At 39.9% G+C, this 23087-nt stretch overlaps 1 protein-coding gene across 1 annotated transcript in view; it reads left to right on the top strand.

Moving 5' to 3' along the window:
- The window catches only part of MATCAP2 (microtubule associated tyrosine carboxypeptidase 2), a 34827-nt gene extending 12253 nt beyond the window's left edge, over positions 1-22574 (top strand). Inside the window, exons 3-7 of the mRNA XM_026102143.2 lie at positions 10063-10206; positions 12382-12514; positions 13739-14044; positions 14546-14643; positions 18761-22574. Of these exons, the coding sequence (XP_025957928.1) occupies positions 10063-10206; positions 12382-12514; positions 13739-14044; positions 14546-14643; positions 18761-18922 (843 nt within the window). The 3' untranslated portion in view covers positions 18923-22574. The remainder of the gene's footprint in view (positions 1-10062; positions 10207-12381; positions 12515-13738; positions 14045-14545; positions 14644-18760) is intronic.
- The last annotated feature ends 513 nt before the right edge of the window (positions 22575-23087 follow it).

Below are 23087 nucleotides of genomic sequence, written 5' to 3'. Positions count from 1 at the left end.
ATTCTTTCTTAAGATTTAGTTTAAGCGACAAATTTGTAGCAATAAAAACATTTTTTCAAAGTTCAGCTCCTAAAAAATACTGAACACACATCCTGAGCTTCATGCAAGTGAGCAAAATAGCCACTTTAACACAAGTAACTCCAAGTCCAGCAGATGGCAGTCTCTCTCTTCTTTTTAAATCTGCAACTAGCTTTAGAAGTTTTCATTTCCACACAAATTGGAGTTTCATTTCATGCAAATTTATTATCCAGAAAAATCAGCATTACCCAAAGTTTTATTCCATAATGTTGTATGAGCAGTTTTCTTCAATGCTATTTTTTTTCCATTCAGATTTTACTTATGAGGAGAAACATGTAGGTATTTAATAGGAAGTGTTAAGTTCTGAAAAGACAACTGAAATTACAACTATGAAAAGAGTACTCACACTGTCAAGTAGTCTGTAGTCAAACACAACTGCAAGTAGTTCTCTTTTTTTCTGTAAAAAGGCATCAACTCTATTTTGTTTTCTGTAATATTTTAGGCTTTCATTGATTATTGTAGTTATTTCAGGAGGCTTTACTTTCTGTGAACAGAAGTGAAATTATGCTTAACCCATCTATGAAAGATGCTTAGTGATTTACCCTTGCTTGCTCTTCTATGACTAAAATCTCTGTAAAACTAGCTTTGCACTAACTCTGGCTTCGTAGGGGACTGCCAGGATACATGAGTGAAATGAGATCAACAGTGAGACATTTCAGAATTTAAAGGCTTTTAAATCACTTTAAAGGTATTTTTACCCACCTATGAAGCTAGCCTGCTGAGACATGAAAGCAGGTTGCATTCTCTTATTATCCTTTTTGCCTTTGTTCATGTCAGTGGAATCAGTGGCAACCTGTGACAACATCCCCCTCACCTTTAAGAAAAAATAGGCGAAGAACAGTATGGATATGCCAACGATTAACACAACAATACTGCCGCTGGGAAAGTGCAGGCTTATGAGCACTCCCTTCTCCCTCATGCTTCTAGACAGATAAAATTTTTCAACTCCAGGCATATCCCACTCTTCCTTTGACTTTTCATAGCCATACAGTACATGTTTTTGCATTATTAATATACTTCAAAATTATACTTCCAACATCTCTTTTTTCATACTTGTTTACTTTTATCCTACTTTACCTTGTTTTCTACATAATAAGGCACTTCCATGAGTCATGCAGTAGGTACTATTAGGGAAGAGAACTTGAAAAATAAGGAAATAGTACATAGCATGTCAGACTTCTAGCTTTTCGCTTTGGTTGACACTTCTAGTGCTACGGAAATAATTCTCTACTGCTATATTTCAAGGTCAGTGAGGCAGCCCTATGTTTTGGGGTCTATGAAAGTTTGCTTATCCGCATTCCTTCTGGCTCAGACTAGTTGTCCTTAGTTGTTAGTTTTTATTAACACTAGAAGTATTTTATTGATGCTTTAGGTGGCAGTATTCAGGTAGAAGTAATTGCCCTTATCATTTGCAGAGCATCTGACCTACCAGTTGCTATTTTCTGAACTAAAACTAGTAAGGAAATTGCACCTTCAAGTAATTTGCCTCTGAACACCTATATTTCTTGAACAATAAGCGAGGGCAATAAAGACATCTTTTCTTAAATGATTATTTTGTTAAATGTGTAATCCCTCCAGAGAAAGACTTTTTTTCTCCTTTACACTTAAAGTTCTATTTTTTGTATAAGTAGAAAGGGGGGGGGGGAAAAATCAGTTATACCACATTATAAGTGTCCATATTACACACATTTAAGTCAGGACAAGTGGTAGGTTAATACAGCTAGCCTACAATTAGCAAGTGTCTCAGATAGTGGAAAAAAAAATCAGATTAAATAGGAAGGCTAAATGACAAGACATTTAATGTAGAGTAATCTCTTGCAGCATTCTGCTAATATCACAGATACAATGTGTTGAAGATGTATGCAAGTGCCACTGGTTGTAAAGGACATTTGATTGTAAAACACCTCACTGTTTATTAGCAACATGTACTAAACTCACTCCTAAACTAAACTTTGTAGATAAGAGTGGGTTAATGTGTAACACAAGGCTGTTGGGTTTATCCAAGTAGCATAGCTCTGAAGACACTGCTGAGACTTCTCTTTTCCACTGGAGATGTTTGCAGAGTACTTCTGGTGATACTGCAGTAGGAATGTCAGCTTATCTCATCACCCAATTATGAACAAAACCAAAAGAAACATGAATTTTTAACTTATAAAATACAGAAGACATTTTTCATTGATAATACTTCCACCCTGTCTAAATTATGGAAACATACTCTTTACCACATAGAGCACAAGCAAAGAGAAAGAAAAAACATTATAAATTTTAAACAAAATTCAAGATAGCACAGCTTAAATTAGCTATCCTCAGAAACCTTTACTTACTTCTACCTCTCTTTTTCAACTGTAGCTAGAAATGAGGGCAGCCAACATTTTATGGCTGTTGATCAGTCTAACAAGCTCCATGTGGTACAGCTTATTGGTACTTAAGCATACAGCTGGAAAGCTTTTCCCCTCACTTGAGCACACATAAGCTGTGTAGGGAGGAAAGCAGTGGTGCCTCCAAGCCTTATCTACATCACAAATCTCAACTGAGCCTGTAAACCTTTTGTAACAGAGCTGCTTCTGAACATGGGAACTGAGGATAGGGAACTATCTTCTAGATCACTGAGTCCATTTTCTAGCTCAGCTGCCTTATCCCAAGTCATCTATGTGCAGCAATACAGCTTGTTTGCTTGTGAGATACCATAGATACACATACTGCTAGGATGTGCTCACAAGAAGAAATGATCCTGTATTGCTGCACACAGATGACTTGGGATTCAGAGAACTATTTGCTGTGGTGTGTTAAAAAAAAAAAAAATCCCTTCCTAACACCTGGTAATTAAGCAGAACTGAATTCAGGTCTGCTGCTCTTAATGCTTCGGTGTCATTACTTTCTTGAGCGTCCACAGAGTTTTCTGTGCAATGGAACCTGTCTTGGGACTGCTTCTTCTGGCACTCTTCTGTAGACATAAGAGGGATTCAACCAGACTTTCTGGATAATAAGCAACAGGAATTATTACTTACTAGTAACCTGGTACAGGCATATGGTCTTTTTCTTCTGTGGGTTTTGTTTTTTGTTTTTTGTTTTTGTTTTTTTTTTTTTTGCTGTTGCTGAAGATTTTATAGTTTGGCCTTAGAAACTGTGACAAGACCAGTTACTTGCTTCCCATTGGCCCTGAGGCTGGAAAATTAGGTCACTGTTGGATGCTGAGATAGGCAAGAGCTGACATGCTATTCTGGATTTTGCCATTTCCTAGCAAGCTCTTGCGACACCTGAGTTCTTTCACGTCACCTCAGAGACGAGTAGAGAACCCTGAGTGAGGGGTCTCCAAGTCGTATTCAGTGCTTGGGATCCAAAAAAATCCCAAACCTTTTCCCCTCAGATACCACCATTAGCTGGGGTGGTTGTGGCAAGTGTCAAAATCAGCAGCGTTGTTGGTGACAGTTCTCATCTCAGTGCTAGGTCCATCTACCGCTTCCAGAGACTTGTACGCCAGTAGCAGAGAGAGTGTGTGAATGTGTGTACGTGTGTGATGGCTCTTGTGGTTGTTTCATTGCTTGTTGGAGGATGCAGAGTAACACTTCCACCCACTGGAGAGCTAGCATCTGGCACTCTTGGAAGGAACTACCAGGATTCCTTCTGTTTTTTTTGAAACAGAGCCATGGGAAAAGGTGATAGTGGCAATCACTAAATTCCTAACAGTGAGAATACTTGTTCAGGAATGAGGAGACCAGGCTTAATGACTCTCTCCATCTGCAGGGGTTCAGACTTGCGTCATCTGTTCTGAGGTGGCTGAACCATCAGGATATAGGTTACCCAGCGTGGCATATGGGGTAGAGGAGGTGCCCTTTGTCTACCTACTTCTGTTGTTGAAGTCACATCAGTGCACAGGTTGAGGTGCAAGGTGGCAGTGTGGGTCTGTGGACTTTCAGATGCTTTTTTATGGGAATGTATCTCTGAGAACCTGCTATTCACCTTGTGTTGTTGATCCAGGTGTCCCATAGCATTTTAGAAGAAACTTAAACAGATGGGAAGGAGTTCAGCAACATGCCTGGAGGCAGACAGGAGGGCTGAGAACTTCTGGCTCCCAACTCCCAAGCTAATGTTGCCTCTGTTGGTGTGTGTGGGGGTTTCAGTACGAGAAAGTTTCTTGTCATTGAAGGCCAAACAGAAAGTTTAATGCATGTTCAGTGTTCATTTTCTCACTGTTTGTTGTGATGAAGTGGTTTTAGAAAATACCTGCATTCTGACTACAGCAGGAAAGTCCTCTGAAATAACACCCCCAAACCTACATAAAGCTGTCTCTCTCATAGTAGTAACATATCCTTATAAACAGCATTGAAACTGAACAGATTAATACATCTTATGTGCCCTTCTTAAACACCCTTATTTTTATGAGCTTTTATGTTGAGAAGAAACTGTCTCCTTGCTCTCAAATGGTTTCAGCAGTGCTCTGCATCAACACTCCTCTGCTTTATCAAACCTGAACTCATCCATCCCTGCTCTACTTTGGTCAGCATTCCATATTTTTCTTACTCTTCATAAAGTATATAGAGTATCTTTTCTATTCTTTAATCCTAATACTTCTCTTTTTCACTGATTCTCTTGGCTTCTTTCAGTGGCAGAATCTCGCTCTCATTTTCCCTATTGGTCTCTTCTCCATGCAAAGCTTTGTCATCACGTTGTAGGAAAAGCTTTTTCATGCAATTTGTGATAAAGCTGAACTGGACCTAGTGTTTGGTTTGTGCAGAGGCAGACTGAGCTCTGTGTTTGTGGCATCTCTCTGAAGCCACACTGAGACCAGTCCAAGACAGGGAGAGGACATGTTGTGAAATGACTGCAGCAGTAATTTTTCTCAGCAGCATTTAACATGAACTAAGCCAAACTTCTACTCCTACACTCCCCCACTAGCAATGATTCCAGTGCTATAAATTGCTCCTACTTCCTGTGCAATAAAAATACATTAAAAAGACCTGTTCCAGAAGAAAAGAAGGAAAATAAGGAGTCTGCATCTCTAGCTTTTAATTTGAACTGAAGTCAGCCATGCAATTTAAGCGGAGTACAGGAGTCACGATTTCCAAGTTTTTTTTTACTTTCTCTGTGATTTCTTAACTCATCACTGTTCAAAAACAGCTAGAATTTAGCTGCTGCTCTCAACTGTTTCAGTTTCCATGTTACCTACTGCTTGAATGGGATAGAGCCAGTAAAGTCAGTGGAACTGCAAAGATGCGCCCATACTAATAAAAAAAAAAAGAGCCAGGAGCTGCTCTCTGGCCCTGAGGGCAAGTACCAGGACATGGCCATGTCCTTATGGCTAAACTCTCCTCATCCAAAATGTAGTGGCCTTGTTCCCACTTCTGTTGGAAACATGGTTGCCTGTACTACCCTTCAGCCATGGTCAAGCTTTGCGTGAGAGCGTGCTAGTTAGCCCAAGACAAAAGCATGTCCGGGAGCATGCTAATAGTTAAGCTCTGTGGATGATCCTGTTCCAGCACTTGAGCCAATGCCCTGGCCTTGTCTGATTTACTACTATTGATTTAGCCTGAGCATACTTTCTGAAAGATGGCTTAAGATGCCTTAAAATGGTAAGGACCAAATCCTGGCCACTTTTGAAAATGCTATCCATCCCAGCATCAGTTCTTTCACTAAGTAACTTTCAGAGAATTTAAAACCACAGGAATTACTGTGTTTTAAATTGCCTTATTGACAACTTTTGGGGGGCAATGCCATGCTGTACAGTTGTACAAAGTACATTTAAACTTAGAAAGACATGTCTCCGAAAGTACGGGTTCTGCTGACACAGCATATTGCAGCTGGTCAGGGAATTGCAGTTCTCTGGCTTTGGCCTCATGAGGCCAGTTCATTCAGGCTTTGACAGTACCTCAGCCTGAAGTAGTCCTGCTACATCTTGCTTCCTCATCTCACTGCAATTTTATATAATACTATTAATTATAACAATACATTATTATTACTGTGAAGCTGACACAGTTGTGACAGAATGCTTTAGACTTCGACCTGGTAGGCAGGTTCCCACGTGCCTCTGTGGGAGCCCATTTGATTGTGTACAGTGAAGTTCAGTTCCCTGTTGCTGAGTATGCTGAGTACTCTGATCCGTAAGAAGTTATTAATGGTGACAGAATTAGTCCCTTAATAACCAGTAGGTAATTTCAGCTGACAGAACCACCTAGCAAATCTCATTCAAAACTTCCCTTCCAGCATCTCAATATCCTTGAAGATCTTTCTAGAATTTATTACTGAGAGAGAGAATTGGCCAGGGGAGGAGAAAAGGAAAAAAGAAGAGGTTTGGGAGATAAAATATGGTGCTGCTGGGCATCAGATTTCTTGGAGAATGGAGATTACTGATGCACATTCAAAAGGATTTAAGCATCAAAGAATATAAGTAGGGGCTTAGCTTCATGTGTCAGTTATACACTTCATTGAAATTTTATGTCCATGGTAGTGAAAACAAATTTCATGCTAGGTGATTAATTCAGAGACTTCTTTCAAAGTGAGCAAATGACAGCAATTAATTGTTCAGTGAAACCAGATATACCAAACAACTGCTGGGTGACATTAATATCTTAAGGACTTGGCACCTTGCAAAAGAAACTGAAGAGTTGTTATTTTGAGTTATTCAGGTTGCCTGCTGAGAATAAGCTATTCCTGGGACAGAGAGCAGGCATTTTTGATTTGCTTCTTTAACCAAGGATTTTGTGTAAGGCAGGAAAATACTTTGGCATTTGCAAAGACACTGAAAAATGTACAAAATAGCCAAAGCTTGTTAGAACAAATCAATAATTCATATGTAGTAATTCACCTAAAAAAAATCCTTTGGGAAAATATACAAGCTCCCTGTCAGATTAAGAACCAAGAACTAGATTTTGCTTTGATTTGTTCTCTACACCTTGCCCTTGATCCTAGAATTTGCTAAAAGCAAATTGCTTAAAGCAGGTGCTTTTAGACTCCAGAAACATTAGGCCCTGCTCGAGGGACTCATGCATTCCTCCTTTTAATATGTAGATTAGACACTGTTTGCTTCATTTGTCTGAGAGCATTTTTAAATAACATGCAATGTTTAGACATGCATGTTCTCAAGAAAAATACATTACTTACTAACGTGCATAAACCTCTCTTAACCTTTATGTATTAGTCCCATTCACAGCCATGCATTCACAGAGTAAAACCTGGGAAGTTACTTGGAAACAACATCCCATTTACATTGTAGGTGTCGGGATAGGTCTACAGTGCAGTTGTACTGTTCTCCTTACTCAGATTTCTGTACAATAAATCAACGGGATTAACAGTAAAATTAACAGCACTGAACTTCTTTTGAATACCTAAAATAGCGGGAACGTGAAATGATGCCATTTGGCTGTGATTGCTAGAGCTACCCAGTTTGCAGGAGGTGATGTGTCCTCTATTTTTGATATATTCTTGAAAAATCTTTTTTTTCCAAGTTGCAGAAATCCGTGGTAGCTTTCACTGTGGCAGTTCCATAGCCTCTTTAGTAGCAGTAGGATTTGTTTTCTTTGCAAGCAGCCAAATTAAATGTGTTTAAAGTGCCTGTTGATATGTGTGGGAGTTAGCTGCTTCTGTGCTACGTGGGGCTGTATAACACCACATTGTGCTGTGCTGCTGCACATGGTCACTCCGGTGTTGTAACAGGGAGCGGCAAAGGCAAATGGTTTTCAGTCTCTCAGGCTTTATGGTAGCACTTCCCTCTTTACGATACCTCTGTTCAGACATCCAGGCGCCTGATCTTATAAAGAAAACTTAGAAAAGAAGAGTTAATCCGTTCCTCATTGCTGCCTTTCTTTGTAACACCCAGTTCTTACTCCTGCCAACTTCAGCAAGTGCGGGCCCTCAGCTGCCAGAAGTGGGCTGGATCCTGGGCACTAGCCAAATGTCACGAAGCTGAGTGGTGACATAGAGCCCCTCCTGGCAATCCTGCATCCTGAGGGTGTTGTTTGAGGACAGGACTATCTTACCCCAGCCAAGGGTGGGACTAGTGCGTAACTGCTGCTAAGCTCCTAACAGGTCTGAAACTACTGCTGGGATTAGCATGGTGAATAGGGTGTTTTGCCCATGCAGGAGGCAGCGCGAAGAGATAGGCTTCATATAAGTTTTCTGGTTGGCTTTTTATTGAGCCTGTTTGTGCTAGAGTCATTCTCTTGAGGCCAGGTACTGTGGCTTTTCGGACATGTTGCATTAGTATTGTATCATACTGCTGCTACGTTGTACCTGAAGAACTGGTTGTATAGCTCCTGGAGTAACCAAGGGTAATCTTTGCAGCAGATTTCCACTTGTGTCCTTTTTCTGATGCACTATTACTGCTCTCCAGCTTATGCCCTCTGCTCACATGACTTAGAAGAGTTTTGTAAAGAAAAACTTGATGTGGAAATTCAGGTGCAAAGGGAAGAAAGATCACAGCAGTGACATAGGGTAGATGATAGCTTCTTTGCTTCCAGATTATGTGACCTCCAACAATGACTGGCTTCTTTAAGCTAACCATCTTTTTTGTGTGCTAAGGTAGTAAATTACGGTATTTCCTCCACTTTTGAATAAATTTCTCAGATCTGACCAGGAGACCCTTCAAATTTAATATGAAACATGAGAGGCAGAAAAGGAAATAACAAAAATTAAGTGTGGTATTCATTTGGCATTCAGGTAATTTATATTTCTTCCATCAAAGAGCTACAGGACTTTAAGAATACATCATGACTAGCATTTATGGCTTTCAGTGGCAATTACTGCAGGTTGCTTAGTTTCAACGTGAAAAAATGAAATAAAAGAGGATTGTTAGTCACTGTGAGAGATACAAAATTAATCCTATTTTTGTGGACAATAAGCCAATCTGACAATGTCAGAATTACACAGCTGTAAACAAAGAGCATAACCATATTATCCATTTGGTACATAGATACACTGACTGTACAGTGTAGAAAGGGATTCAGTCTGCAAGATTTCCACCATCATCATTAGTGGTATTTTCTTAGCAATAGTGTTCATTTTGTAAGGTAATATCAGTAATATTTTTCTGTCTGGGGTTCTTGGGAGCTTCTGTTGTCATATCTGAGAATAAAGTGGTTTTCTTAGCTGGGCTACTGCTGGGTAAGAAAATATTCTGTACTGTATTTTCTTTTAAGGATGTGAAATGATATTTTGGGAAATAGCTCATTGGAAATGAGTATTTCACACCCCATGAGTAACATCTTCAACACACACAGAGTTCAGATCTCATTATATAAAACAGGCATTCTGCTCCATCTCCACACACTTCTTCCAGCAGCAATACATAAGAGAATTGAAGTTGTTACTGCTTTATTTGCCTAATGGAACTTCCCTCCTTCATTGTTTGGGTTATAAAGAAGTATTTTGGCTTAAATGGAAGTTTCCATTATCTCTGCTCCATTCTGAAACACAGACATCCATGCTACAGAGGATTTATCATAAGGAGGCATTTTGGTAAAAATATTCATCTTAAAATTATAGTTATACATCTGTTCAATCATGGTTCAGCATTTCTAAATTATAAAATACCAAGAAATGAAGTGAGATGATGGTAATGGATAGTATTTATAAAGTTTGTTGGAAAACCATAAAAGAAACATGCTAACAACTTAACCTTCCAACCTCCTTGTGGCCTTTTATGTCTGATTTACAAGCCAGTTGTACCATTTTCCCTGAATTACAGAAAAAATGGGTGTCATTTCACTAAGCTGAAAATCATCTGTGTCATGTTGATGTATGTGGGTCCAAGATGAGTTAATCAGAATCTTTTTTCAGTACTTTGGCATTAATGCATGTCTGAAGATTATATAAATTGATTACAGAGTGTGTCAGCCTGCATGTAATGACTACAGTTCAATAGTGACTCCCAATGAGTTAAAAAAAAACAGAGAGAAGGAGAGCAGAAAGAGAGGGGAGAGAGGGAGAAAGAGAGAGAACAAGAACACTTGCTAGGCTTACACATATTTGCTATACCTTTGTGTTTTATAGTCCATTAACATTATGGAACGGACACTGCAGAAATATGGAAGCTATGAAAAATTTGAACAGGCCACTGGAGGCAGCTTGCTGACCAAAAGTCGCATCTGGAATCATGTCAGGAAATACATGGTGAAAGAAGGCTGTCTTGGTGAGGTAGGTAATGCACTGGGTCAGGAAAGAAGCATTTATTTAGATGTTAAAAGTTACATGGGGAAGGGAACTAAAAGGCTGTTTGGGAGGCCTTTCCTCCATAGTTATAAGAATATTCCTTACATCATATTTTTCAAATGGCTGTGCTCAATTGAATTTTTGAACAATCCAAATGATGCAAGTTCCTTGTGAATGCTTCAGCCATCTCTTTGAGCCTGTTTCCTGACTCATATATGCTCATTCTTAATTTCATCTCTTTTGGGAGTACCCAGGAGCAACACCCTTCCTCCTCTCTTTTTCTGGCTGTTTGGAATAGCACATTTCCATTTATTTCTCAGTTCTGCCATCCTTTCTCTTGTATTACATTATTTACACCGAATGTAAGAGAGGTAGGAGAAGGCCAAGAAAAATAATCAGCAGCCCAGGAGACTGATTTGTGAGAAGTTGCACAAATGAAGGTGACATAAGCGAATAAAAATATCTGAAAAACTTTGACTTGTTGAATTGGTTTAAGTGCTGTTTTTTCCTCAGTTTAACCTTATTTTCTAGAGGTGTGTGCATAAAAGCTATTTCTCAGTTATTCAGGATTTTAAAAAAAATCCAGTTTGACTGAGTTACATAGAATTGTTTGGAAAAGTCAGCTGAAGTTGAATGTAGAAAAACAGAATTATTGCAGATGAAAATGCCAGCTGACGCAGTCCAAGACTCTGAGATCATGGGAGTGAACAAGAGGAGTCTGGAACGGGAGATCAATAGACAAAAATTAGTTTATGGGAAATTAGGTTTGATTAGTGAACGCAGTAATGTCAGGAAAGACTGTTACACTCATCACTCCTTTTTGGGAGACTGCAGTTTGACACTGGTGCCAAACTTTACCTGTTTCTCTAACTGTGGGTTTCCAAGGCTTCAGGTTAGAGCAAGCCAGAAAAAATTTACATTTTTGGTCTTTGCTGTGCTTTTATTTCCCTTTGCGTACCTGTTTATCTTTCTTTGCCTTTATGGAAGCAGGATCCTACACCCTCATAAAACATCCCATGTCTGTCTTAATCAAGTGTTCCCCTTCTGCAAAAGTACAGTTAATACATCCTGCTCAGTATGGACTAAAATACGCTGTAAATGCTCTCAGTAGTTGAAGAGAAGAGAGACATCAGATGTTAATAAGGCTTAAGTAGTACTAGTAGTTTAGATTCTAAATATTTTAGGGTTTTCCTTTCTTTCCTTCATTTTAATAAGATTTTTATGGTGACTGATTGTTTTCTGTTGAACTTGGAGCTGAATGGAGGGTTTTGAATATAGAGAAGTCTACACCAATGGGGTCATGTTAATGCCTCTGATCCTTGGGTCCTTTTTTGTTAACTTTGATAGTAAAAATGGTCTGTCTTGTAGGTACGCTCTCCTGTACTCATCTGAGCTGTACTCTGGGGACCTTCTCTAAGCATTTCTTGAGGCGAGAAAGTTGCTTAATCTTCAAAAGAGAGAGTTTTCTTTGACTTTCCCAGCCACTTGTTTAAAAATTCTTTTTAAAACTCAGATACCAAAACATATCAATATGAATTAGTTTCCTTCTGTGTCATTTTTTTTGATTACTAATTTTCCAAGAAAAACAGGAGAGAGCTCGATTCCTATATAAAACAAAACAATACCAATATTTGAATAATATTTCAAGTCTGCATTATAGATGAGGAAACAAAGCACACAGTGCTTCTCCCCCTCCTTCTTGGGACTTCAGAATTGCAATTAAAAAAAGTTAAGAGACTGTTAAGTGTGCAGATATCCAGTCAATGTATGTGTTTATCTAATATTTTAAAATTATCAATACTTCCAAGATTATTAGACACACTTTAAAAAATGTAATTTTCTCTAGTTTACTTTCTGCATTTGATTCCTCTCCTTCCCAGTCTGGTCAATGTTACCATATTCAAATTTTGCAGTCTCATATCTGCCTGTCTTAACCATCATGCTAAGTCCCACTAAGGTCTCTGAGGTTTTCAGGTGGCTAGAATATCTCAATGGAGTCAGAAATGTCTCACATGGAAAATCTGCCAATAGCTCAGAAGACTTGTGAAGGGCAAGGGACCAAGCATAAATGAAATATTGGAAGGGCCAAAGGAAGGTATAAAGCAGGAAGGGGAAGAAGAAGAAGAGAGCTCTTTGATACCTGAACTCTCTCATCTTTAGATTGTGGTCCATCTCACGGAGGACCTGCTTTCTCGAGCCTCAATGACAGTGGTGAATGGCCGTCCCACTCTCACTATCAATATCTCCACTGCACGAGAGCACTGGCTGGAAGGGATGCTGAGACATGAAATTGGTATGAGCATGACAGCAGTTCTTCAGACAAAGGGGAGTACATGCATGCATTCTTAATTACTTTGCCATAATGGGCTAGGTACTGGACTTACACAAGAGGAGGGAATGTCCCTGTTTAAACGACCTATACTGTAGGTGTGCTAAAGAGAAGAAGCCTATTTATAAGTGCACCACATAGTAGAAGGAAGACATCCGCTTTAAGATTCCTAGGATGTATCTACATTAACATTTCAGGTCAGATCAGGAGTGAGCTTTCAAAGCGAGTCTACCAGCCATCCATGCACTAAGGTTCACATCGCTGAGCAGTCTCGGAGCAGGCAAAGTATAATCCTTTCAGATGATGCTAACATGGAAGCTACGCTCCAGGGCATAACTACAGCAGTGTTACTGCTCAGGGGCATCTTGTTCATGAGACCAACCCTGAGCTAGTCCGGAGTAAAGACCCTGAAACACAGCTAGTGGGATTGCTCAGCCCCAACACCCGCCATTTCACTTTACCAGTCCCTTCTAGTATGCTGCACTGCTTGCTAATGTAGGCATGCTTTAAGTATGAGGAACGTACACAGCGATCCCTAAACCTGTGCAAGATTGCCTCCATTTTGCGTTACACAAGGTTGGCCCAGCCCCATGGAAAATTTCTATAAACTTTTCAGTGAATTTTGTTCTAATTAAGTAAAACAAAACCAGGTAAACTTGGCTAGTTGCTGAATTTCATCTGAGAAGTAAGCACTGTGATTGCCTTGAGCCAGTGTTACTCACTTTAGAAGTGGACAGCAACCTCTTCCAAGGCTGCAGTAGGGCTCTCTAATCAGCCTCAAGAGGCAATGTTGCTGCCACTGAACCCTCCCTTCATTGCCTCTCGTTACTTCTGTTCACCACAAAGCCTGATCTATCCTAGAAGCATTCAGCACATAAGACACTTGAAAACTTCTTTTCACGGATTTGGGAACTCAAAGTCCTGCTAAGATTTGTATTCCTTAGGCATTTTTGGAAGTCTCACTTGCAGTCAGCAGGTGAATTATTGCACTGCTGCCATTTAGAATAGGGCTGATCTGTTTTTCTGCCTCTGGCAGAATTCTCTGTTGTAGGTGTGGCCAAAGCTGGCACTTTTCCCACTGCCCAGTGCTACCAGTTGAGTCCTGATACTGGCATCTCCTCCAGTATCTTATCATTTTTTGAATCAGTGGATGTTACTGTTCTAAGTCCTATATTCCTTTCTTTTCAGGAACTCATTATTTTCGGGGTATTAACAACAACAGCCAGCCTTGGTGCAACTGGAATGGACGTAGAAAACATGGGTTAAAACCAATCAACCCTACGGAAGAGGGGCTAGCGAGCATTCACAGTGTCCTGTTCCGCAAGGACCCTTTTCTTTGGAGGGCTGCCCTCCTCTACTACACAGTGTATCAGGCTAGCCAAATGTCCTTCAGTCAGCTTTTCCAGGACGTAGGAAAATTTGTCAAGGACCCTAACACTAGGTGGGATTACTGCGTACGAGCCAAGAGGGGGTGGACCGACACATCACAGCCAGGTGGGTCTCTGTTTTATCTATCATTGTTCCTCACAGATGTGGCTGGAGTATGCACAGAGCTCATTCAGCATCTGTCACACAGTAAAAGTTTTGCAAAAGTGAGAAATGGGACCCTTCACTTTTTAAAATAAGGCAACGAGATTTATGCTTTTGAAAATAAGGCTGAAAATACACATTCTTATGACTGTGAAATTGAGTCAATAAAGGATTTTTTTTTTTGAAAGTGGGAGTTATAAAAGTATAAAGAAGTTAAGACTCAGTTTGACCTCCTTTCATGTCTGTTACAAGAAGTGTTGCTGCAGATATTCACAGATACTGTCTTTTGTGTTTGTTTTCTTTCTCTGGCTAGTGAGTTTAGCCTTTTAGTTAGTTTTGAGAAAGTTTTCAGTCTCTGAGACATAAATATGTAGTTTTAAGAAATACAATTGTTCTGTTAATAATGACTTCATAAAATACACCTTGAACAAACTGACGCAGTGGAATAAATCTTACTCCTTTTAGGCTGTTTCAATAAGGATCAGGTATACTTGGATGGCATCCTTCGAATCCTGAGATACAGAGAGTCCATTGATTTCCATCTTCTGACAGCCCTTGGAAAGGTGAGTGGACTCATTCTTACTCAAAAGATGCAGCTGCATCGTTCTAGTAAGGTTGCCTGTGAAGAGTTACGCAAGCCATTGCCCTTTGCTTTACTTTGAGCTAGAAATCTCTGTGTTCTGTATAGTACATGATGTAAACAAAGCACAAGTTACAAATATTTTGAGGTCCTAAAAATTACTGCCAGGTTTTCCTCGTTCCTCACTTATCAGATTATGATTTTACAGTCATATTTCTCAGGCTTTCCTTTCCTCCTTTTGATGGCATCTGATTACACTTCAGGAAGGTTTATCAGGGTATTAACTGCATTGCCGTACAGTGGAATGCCTCGGGCAGGCAGGACAGATGCTAGATGAGGTGATGGTTCTAGCAGCACATCACATTCACAGTTTGATCTTAACACCTCCCCTTCCACCACAAAGGGAGAGCTGATACTGGGTTTTCCATCCCTGTTTCCTCTCTCTGATGTCATCTCTGATATTTTTTTGAAAATCAGTGTCTCTTTTTCCAGAATACATGGTACTTCTAAATTCACAGAACATGTTTTCCATCCATTCTATCACTTCTTGGTGTTCTCTGCCTGACTGCCATCCTCAGTTTTAAATGTGAGGCTGGGACAAGTTTGTTTTCTCTCAAATCCATACTAAGTAGTGCAGGTTTGTCAGAGACTTCCTGAACTAAATCGTTAGGTTGCTAGGGTTCCACATTTCATAAAGCAGGGTTCAAACTCACATAAAATGGGAATCAAGTTAGTACTGGTTTGGTTGGTTTGAGAGCTGGTGTAGCAACATTGCTTCCTGCTTGCTATTGACCTTGGGTGATGAAGGGAGATGGCATATTATGATACAGGCTTTTGGTTCATACTTAAGAAGTTTTACCTGTTAGTGTCAGAAATATCCATATGGGTCAGCAGAGCTATTTAAGTAACTGAACGAAGTTGGAGAGCTCTGGAGAAAAAAAGAAAAAATGCTGTTTCAAAGAAGTGTGCAGCTTTATTCTCTGAAACTTCCTTCTGCTTTAAGCATGCTTAACTCCACACAACTTCAATCTGCTAAACTGTGCTGAACACACACTCCATTCCTGCACCACTTTCTCTTTCTCCCTTCTGAGGGACTGCAATATTGTCAACCCCATTCAAAAACATCATGTAAGTCATACCGCATAAAATTACAGATTCAGTCATAATCCAAATGCAGTGTGTGCAAATTAAGGGTTTTCAAACAATTTCATTCTAGCAGTATGCTCATTTGTAAGTGCTTGACTTCACAGCTTCTAAATCAAGGGAACTTAAGCACTACTTTGAATATTTTTACTGCACACATCCGCAATCCAACTGAAGAGGTCTGTGTAAGAGCAGTGCCTGCTCTCAAGAAAAGCAAGTTCTGTGTTCATAGAGGAATATTAAACTTTCACTGAGATTTAGCCTGTGGTTGTTATGAGTTCCTCACCATTCTAAAGGTGTTTTTGTTTGTTTGTTTAAGGCAGAAAAGAAGTATTGGGGTGTTCCATAAGGAAGCTAAGCTGGCATGTCTTCCAGCTTAGAAGAAAAAGTACTGAAATCTAAACATAGGGAAGCCCAGGAATTAGTGGGAAAATGTTCATTGCTTTTCAAAGATTCTTAGTGTTGTTGTGTTGTAACAAGTGAGTTCATCTTTCTCAGCATGTTTACCTTAGGCCTGTTTTCTTCCAAATACAACCTGGGAACAAACATAATAGGAAACAAAAGCAACCAACTATACTGCTGATAAGAAATTGCTTTCTGCGTTTTAATAGGAAGTTAACACAGCCATAAAATCAGAGCACTGGTTTCTCATATAAATGTATTTAAGAGAGAGCCATCCTGAAGTTTCTGTGTCCTCTGTTCTCATCTGAGTGCTAGAGATCTGGCTGACCCAGGCAGTCATGCCTTTCTGCTGCTTCTGGCGTTACTTACAGTGTTGAAGAGAGCAATATGTGGAAATAGAACATCGCCTATGCACTCATGCAAGCTGTTCTGCATACCTGCAGGGTGATAAATAAGAGATGCTGAAGCCTGAGAAAAAAATGCTTTTGAGAAGGAGCAGTTTCAAAGCTTTGCAGTAGTTAAGGAATCAAATATGGGAAGTCTTGCAAAACCTTCATCTAATAATCACATACAGATATTAAAGAAGAGAAATAGAAGGCAGATATTGGAGGCATCTCAGTACTGAATAACTACAAGTGTTTCAAAAAGCAAAGGCAGCAAAAAGTCACCTGCTGTTTTGTTTTCCAAGAACATGAACACATTAGAAAAAGCCTAAATGAGCCAATTTTAGCCTAGTCTTTGTTACCAATTAAAATCATTTTAATTACATGTAAGGAAGACAACATGTTACCATAGTAGGATGAGATTATGTTTTTATGTTCTCCTCAAAATGTCAACTTTAGTTATTTTTAGAAATTGCTATGACCAGTGAAATGCATCCTGTTCAGACCATACCTTTGATCATAAATGCTTATTTCTTGGTTACAGCAGTAACAGAAACTCCTGAACATAAATATGAGATGGAAAGGGTCCTTTTCTTTCTCCTTTTTTGAGGAAAAGAGGTAGATTTATACTTGGGAAAGGAGAGAAGGTCAATATTTAATCTCATTTGGTGCCATGTCTCCAGACTGAGAGGAGATGGTATGATTTCGTATAGGTTCTGTCTGTCCACTTCTAAATACATTAATCAGGGTGAAATGTCACACTCTCTTCAAACAGCTGGACTTCATATTGACGTGACTTCATATTGGCTGTCTGCCTGGGCATGGGCGCATGTTCATTTTTAAATCAGGATGCATCTTATCATTGCAGCCCAGAAAACATACAAGTGTTCAGATGCAAATTCATTCTCTTCCTGGAGTTTGTTCCCATTATCGGTGAGATAATCACCCCACATTTGACTGCTCCTATGAATCAGGTTTAGTAATCTGGATTAGACCCTCCTTCCTTTCCAAAGAGCCCTTCCATGTCCCTTGTGCATAGGTGGATCATCAGTGCTTGCTTTCATCTTTTCTGAATAGGAACCATCACCTGCTAGGCAGGCAGGCTGTTTCCAGGGAACCCTGACAGCATTGTGCTCAGCTCCTCAGAGGAAACAGAGGGTAGAAAGGTTTGAAGGAGCAGGCTCCACTCTCAAGCCACCTGGCACCACCATGCCCTGAGGAAATCAGAATTGCCAGCTAGTAAGCACAGCCAGGCCTATGTTTTTGCCAGTACATATGCTTCTGCCTGTAGGGGCCCCAGCATGCACAGCTTGTAGACAAAGCGGAACCACATAAATTTCATCACACTGGATAGCTGCCCAAGGAGACTTCTGTGCTTGCAGGACAGCTTGTGCAGCCTTGCACAGCCAAAGAAATCATCCTTTCTGGATTATCATTCACAAAACCTTGAGCTAACTGTGAGAAAAATCTCAGCTTTTATTAGAAAAAATAGTAGGCTGAAAAGTTTGAAAATGCTGTGGCTATGCCCAGAAGCCTCTGATGCCAAGAGGCAAACCCAATCTCCACCCACCCCACTCCCCCCATTTTGGAGTGCTTAAGGTTGGCCATGCTGTAGTTAGTTTTAATTTAGTTTTACATAAGCACAAATAAGTTATTGCTGGTGAAAGTGAAACTTTAGGAGTTCAGGTAGCTGGCACTGCTGGACTTTCTGGACCTTTCCAGAGCCCATGCCTGCCTGTTTCCTGTTCCATATCTGTTCTGCACTCCCTTTCTAGTTCCTTGATCTTTGGCCCAGCATCTTTTCCAGTCTCATGTCAGTCTTTCCACCTCTTTGAGAACTCCAAGAATTATATGTGTTCCATCCTTTCCCTCCCTATTGCTGTAGCTGTTGTAGGTCAGTCCTGTTCACATTCAGGTCACTAGACTGTTCACTAAGTTAATCAAAAGCTGAATCAGGAACCATGTAGGCATTTGTTAGGGTTACATTTTTCTTCCATTGAGAAACACAGTAACTCATGCTCTAGGATTGCTTTCAAAGGACTCTGATAAGCTTTTAAATCCCCCTGCTCTAAAATATTTTGCTATCTGCAAAAGGGAGTTTAGAGCCACAACAGAGAAATTACAGATGTAACAGGACTATAGCTCAATATTAACCCATCTGCTTCCTTGCAGATCTCATATGAGGACGTGGACCGCCTGAAGGAATTAGCTGTGATTGAGAACATGAGGGTACCGCAGTTTTTGCAAGACCATGCACGGTACATGGAGCACTTGGAAAAGATCATGGAAGTCAATGAGCTGACTGATGAGGAGCTCCAGGACCTCATAAATTAACAGCATTAGCTAATCATTTGTTAATGCTGTACAACTGAGACTATAAAACTGGACTTAGAACTTGCAGAAATTGACTTTTCTGCAGAAGGGGGAGGTGGTCAGAGTACATAGTTTTGTGAATTAGGTTTTTAAAAATACAAACCATGAAACTATGAACTCAGAAGTTTTTCTTTTAAAAAAAAGTTCCTTCGAGTTCCTTTTGCATTGTCATTGTATACTGATTATTTTTTAAAGGGGCTTTGTGCTTTTTAAATTTGGCTTAGGAATGCCTTTGCAGTGATGTGTCCAATCATCTTCTCTATATTTTGTATCCTACAAAAGGAGTTTGTCACTTTCTTTTTTATATACTGTCTTTTCCCATCCCAGTTTTGGGGTGGAGGAAAGAAAAAAAAGAGAGGAGCTCACTCTCATTTGCCCTGTCTTTGTTCATAGCTTTCACAACTCACAGCAACAGAACTGCTGTAGATTATGCTACATCACTGTCTGCTTAACTCTTTCCCATTTGCTCATCATAGCAACAAAAAAAAGTTAAAAAAAATTCACAGAACACAGAAACGTGTCTTGGCGCAATAGGATCAAAGCTGTGTCACACTGTAAAGAACCATTTGTTACTAAGAGACTTGGCATTAAAAAAAAGGAAAGAATAAAAGAAAAGGTATTGCTGGTTCAATGACCATAAACAGATTATCTCCCAAAAGAGTTGTTCCACATCTTTTCCTGTATAGTACATGTTTCAAGAAGCTGAATTCTGGAAAGGGTTTCCCACCTTTGAGGACAAGTATAGCATGTCTAGGAAGTTTAACATTTCAATGTTTTGGAAGGAGGATGGGGCAGAACTATGATTTTGTGACTAGCATGCTTTAAATAAATTCAGATATACAGGGACATAATTCAGTGCAGCAGACAACCCCCACTTCTTCACTGAGTCATCAGAGAGTCAGATCACTTTTTAAGCAGTTTCAGGCCTCTGTGCTACAGTAAGCTTGAGCTTGCAGAGCTCGTGTGAGGACTGAGACATTAGTGAGGTGAGATTAAGACTCACAAGTGTCCTATTCTCATGTTCAAAGCAACAGAACTGCTGCGTCACTTCTGAAGCAAATTTACCTCCATTTTAAATGTTAGTGCTATATTCAGAACTAAGCGGAGAAAGCATATTACTCTATGGCACAGCCAGTCAAATGGTAAACAGCTTGCATGATGCAGGAGGACTTACAGAGAACTACATTTTCTGAATCCAGGGTATTATGTAAGAACTGAGGCAAGTTGCATTTTGCACTTGTAAGTACTGTGACAAAGGGTTTTGTTGTGGTAGATAACATTTTACCAGGGCTGGTCTGAACTCCTGGGAAGGAGCCATGGTACTGTTCTCACTCCGACAGAGGCTGGACAGGAACAAGGTTCCCTCTGCGCCACACTTATTATGTGCCTGAGCCCCACTATCTCCTCCTCTTCTCTTCCCCTGCTCTTTAATCCAAAAGCTGGGTAACACATTTTGTGATTCATAGAAGAAAAAAAAAAAAAAACCATGGGGAAAAGCTCTCAGTTGGCTAAGCAGTCTGCAGGTTTTGAGTAATCCCAAGAAACAGGCTGCTTCTTAGTATCGCAAGTGGGCTGTAGTGGCTGCCCAACTGCTTGAGAAAAGAAAATGCACTCAGCATGTACAAATTTACTAAATTTGGTTATTTTTAAGACATGGACCAAGAACTCCTCACAGCCTTGATTTTGTATTGTTCATAGTGTTTGTGACCTGAAAGCCTGCCAGCCTCTGTATGTTTAACAAAAAGCCCTTTTCTTCTTCCTCCTGGGGTGCTCATAGCTTGATCACTGGTAACTTTGCCTAGCTTTGCTTTAGTGCTGAGCTGAGCAGACCTAGTGTTGCAGCAGCCTGCGGGAACAGTTTGCAGTCACGCACTCACTCCAGATTTTGGCTCCTTTGCCGCAAGCAGCAAAAAGGCCACACGTGTCTGAGGCTGAGTCAAAGACGCCAGTTAAAAAGCTGTCTTTGGAGTAAATTGGATAGAGATCGTCTGAGCTACAGCATAGAAAAACTGGGCTCACTTTGCTAATCCAGGGCTATGTGAAAAGTTCAGTCCTTTATGAAAGGGCTACAATTTCAAAAATTTTTTTTCTTACCAGAGAGAATTCCCAGCCTTCCTCCAGTTGCTTCTGTGTTAAAAAAAAAAAAAAAAAAAAAAAAAAAAAAAGTGATTTTTCCCCTCCCCAGTAGTAGCTCTGTTATAGTCTGAGGGTATTTACTGTAATGTGTCCATGAAACCAGGAAGCCTTGCTAGTCACCTTGCTTTGCCACAGATTACCATAGTCATAGCCCTTTCTCCACCTGCCTATTGACTGTATTACTGCCCTCCCACCCAAAATGCTAGTGGTCTTTTTGCTTTGCTTGAAGACCTGCATCTCATTTTCCCCAAAGCAGTTGGTGCCATTTAACTTCCTATATTTTTTCATTATTCTAAAAATAGGTGTGACTAGTAGAAGGTTGGCATCAAAGTGGTCAGCATTAAAAAAAAAAAAAAAAAAACAGTACTGTAGCAGTAGATTCAACTGTCACCTTCTATTTTGAGCAGATTTGTCCTTCCTCCTTTGTAAAAGTGTTTTAAATTTGGAAGTGCAGCTTTTGTAACCTTTCTGAATCTTTTTTTACTGTGATGAGCCTGGTTACTAAATCATGGTACTGAAGTTCGGTAATAAAGTTTTTGGACAGTAGTGCACGTAAGCTCAAGTTACTACTAAATTTCACGATGTCAATGATGTGATGACAGCCTTTCCTAGTAGTCTGGTCCAGTTGCTTTGCTGTGTATCCATGTCTCACTACTTCTGTGTCATTCATACACAGAAACTTGGTCAACATTAGGATAGATGCCCCATTTCACCTAGCCAATTTTAAATGGCATTTTATACAACAATTGCAAATAAACAAAAGAGAACAACAGAATCTAGACTATAGAAGTGTTACTTTCGCATGACAGTGTTACTTGTGACAAAGTTGGCTCTACAGCTGGTTGGAAATTTAAGTTGTGAACGAAGGATTGAAGGTTTTTCAGAACCATGTGAGAAACAGTTCTTGGAGTCATGAAAAATCTACCATGTGGATTTGTGACAGTTGTACAGCAGGTAGGGACCCCTGTACTCTCCATCAGAGTGCTCACGAGGAGAGATTCAACGTACTGCTCTTTGCTAAGATACGGTCTGAGGCATCACCAGAGCCACTTGACTGTGCTTCCTTTCCCAGCACCATCCATATGGGAAATAGCAACTCTAAATGCTCTGCTTTAACTTACTGATGCATCCCCTCCCTCTTCCCCTGCTGCTCATTTCAGGGCTCCTTATCCCTTCTCACAAGTTTTCATTTTAAAGTGACTTAATCATTTTAATAATAGGGTATTAGTGCCAAATTAAGGAGTTCTTTTCAATATGTAGTTTAAAATGAGATTGTGTATCTTTAATATACAAAGGGAAAAATCTATTTTGGGTTCACTGAACAATTTTATCTAATGTAATTATGGACTTTTCACAACTGGAAATAGGCCATATTGAATTAAATTCAGTGGAAAAAAATGAATATTGAATTTTAAAACCATTAATTTATGTTGATTCAATAATAAAAAGATGTCATCAGGATTACATTTCAGCCATACACTTTCCATTAAAGTTGTCTAAATTCATTTTTCATGGTGCTGCTGAAATATTTCATATCTTCTGCAATCATAGTGCTTCTGAGACTTTCTCTTTGAGAATCTTTTTCCAAAGTGCCTAGTGGACATGCAGGCTGTCCAGACATTCAGGAGGAAAGTACAGCACTATTTTAAGTCATCAGACAATAAGGAGGAAAATCATAGTTGAAATTATATTCACATCAACCTCATACAAAGCAGGAAATGGCACCAATAAAGAACAGATCCAGTCCTCACATTGGTAAGCAGGATCAAGTTGAGTAAACATTGTTTTGAAGGAAAGATTCCTAAGAAAACTCAGCTGTGGGAGAAACATGGCTGGTGATCTGGGAGTGGCTCCAAGCCACATTACTTCTCTCATGCTGCAGCGTATGAGCAGGGCGCAAGAGGGTCCTGTGGAGGAGGTGCCTTTCAGCAGGGGCTCACAGGTAACCAGGAGCACCGGCCCCACAGCCAGGCCCTCCCTGCTGGCCAGT

This window comes from Dromaius novaehollandiae, chromosome 2 (assembly GCF_036370855.1).
Source record: "Dromaius novaehollandiae isolate bDroNov1 chromosome 2, bDroNov1.hap1, whole genome shotgun sequence".
In the NCBI taxonomy this organism is placed as follows: Eukaryota; Metazoa; Chordata; class Aves; order Casuariiformes; family Dromaiidae; genus Dromaius; species Dromaius novaehollandiae.
The sequence above is the reverse complement of the archived record's forward strand: the minus strand, read 5'-3'. Positions and strand labels throughout refer to the sequence as shown.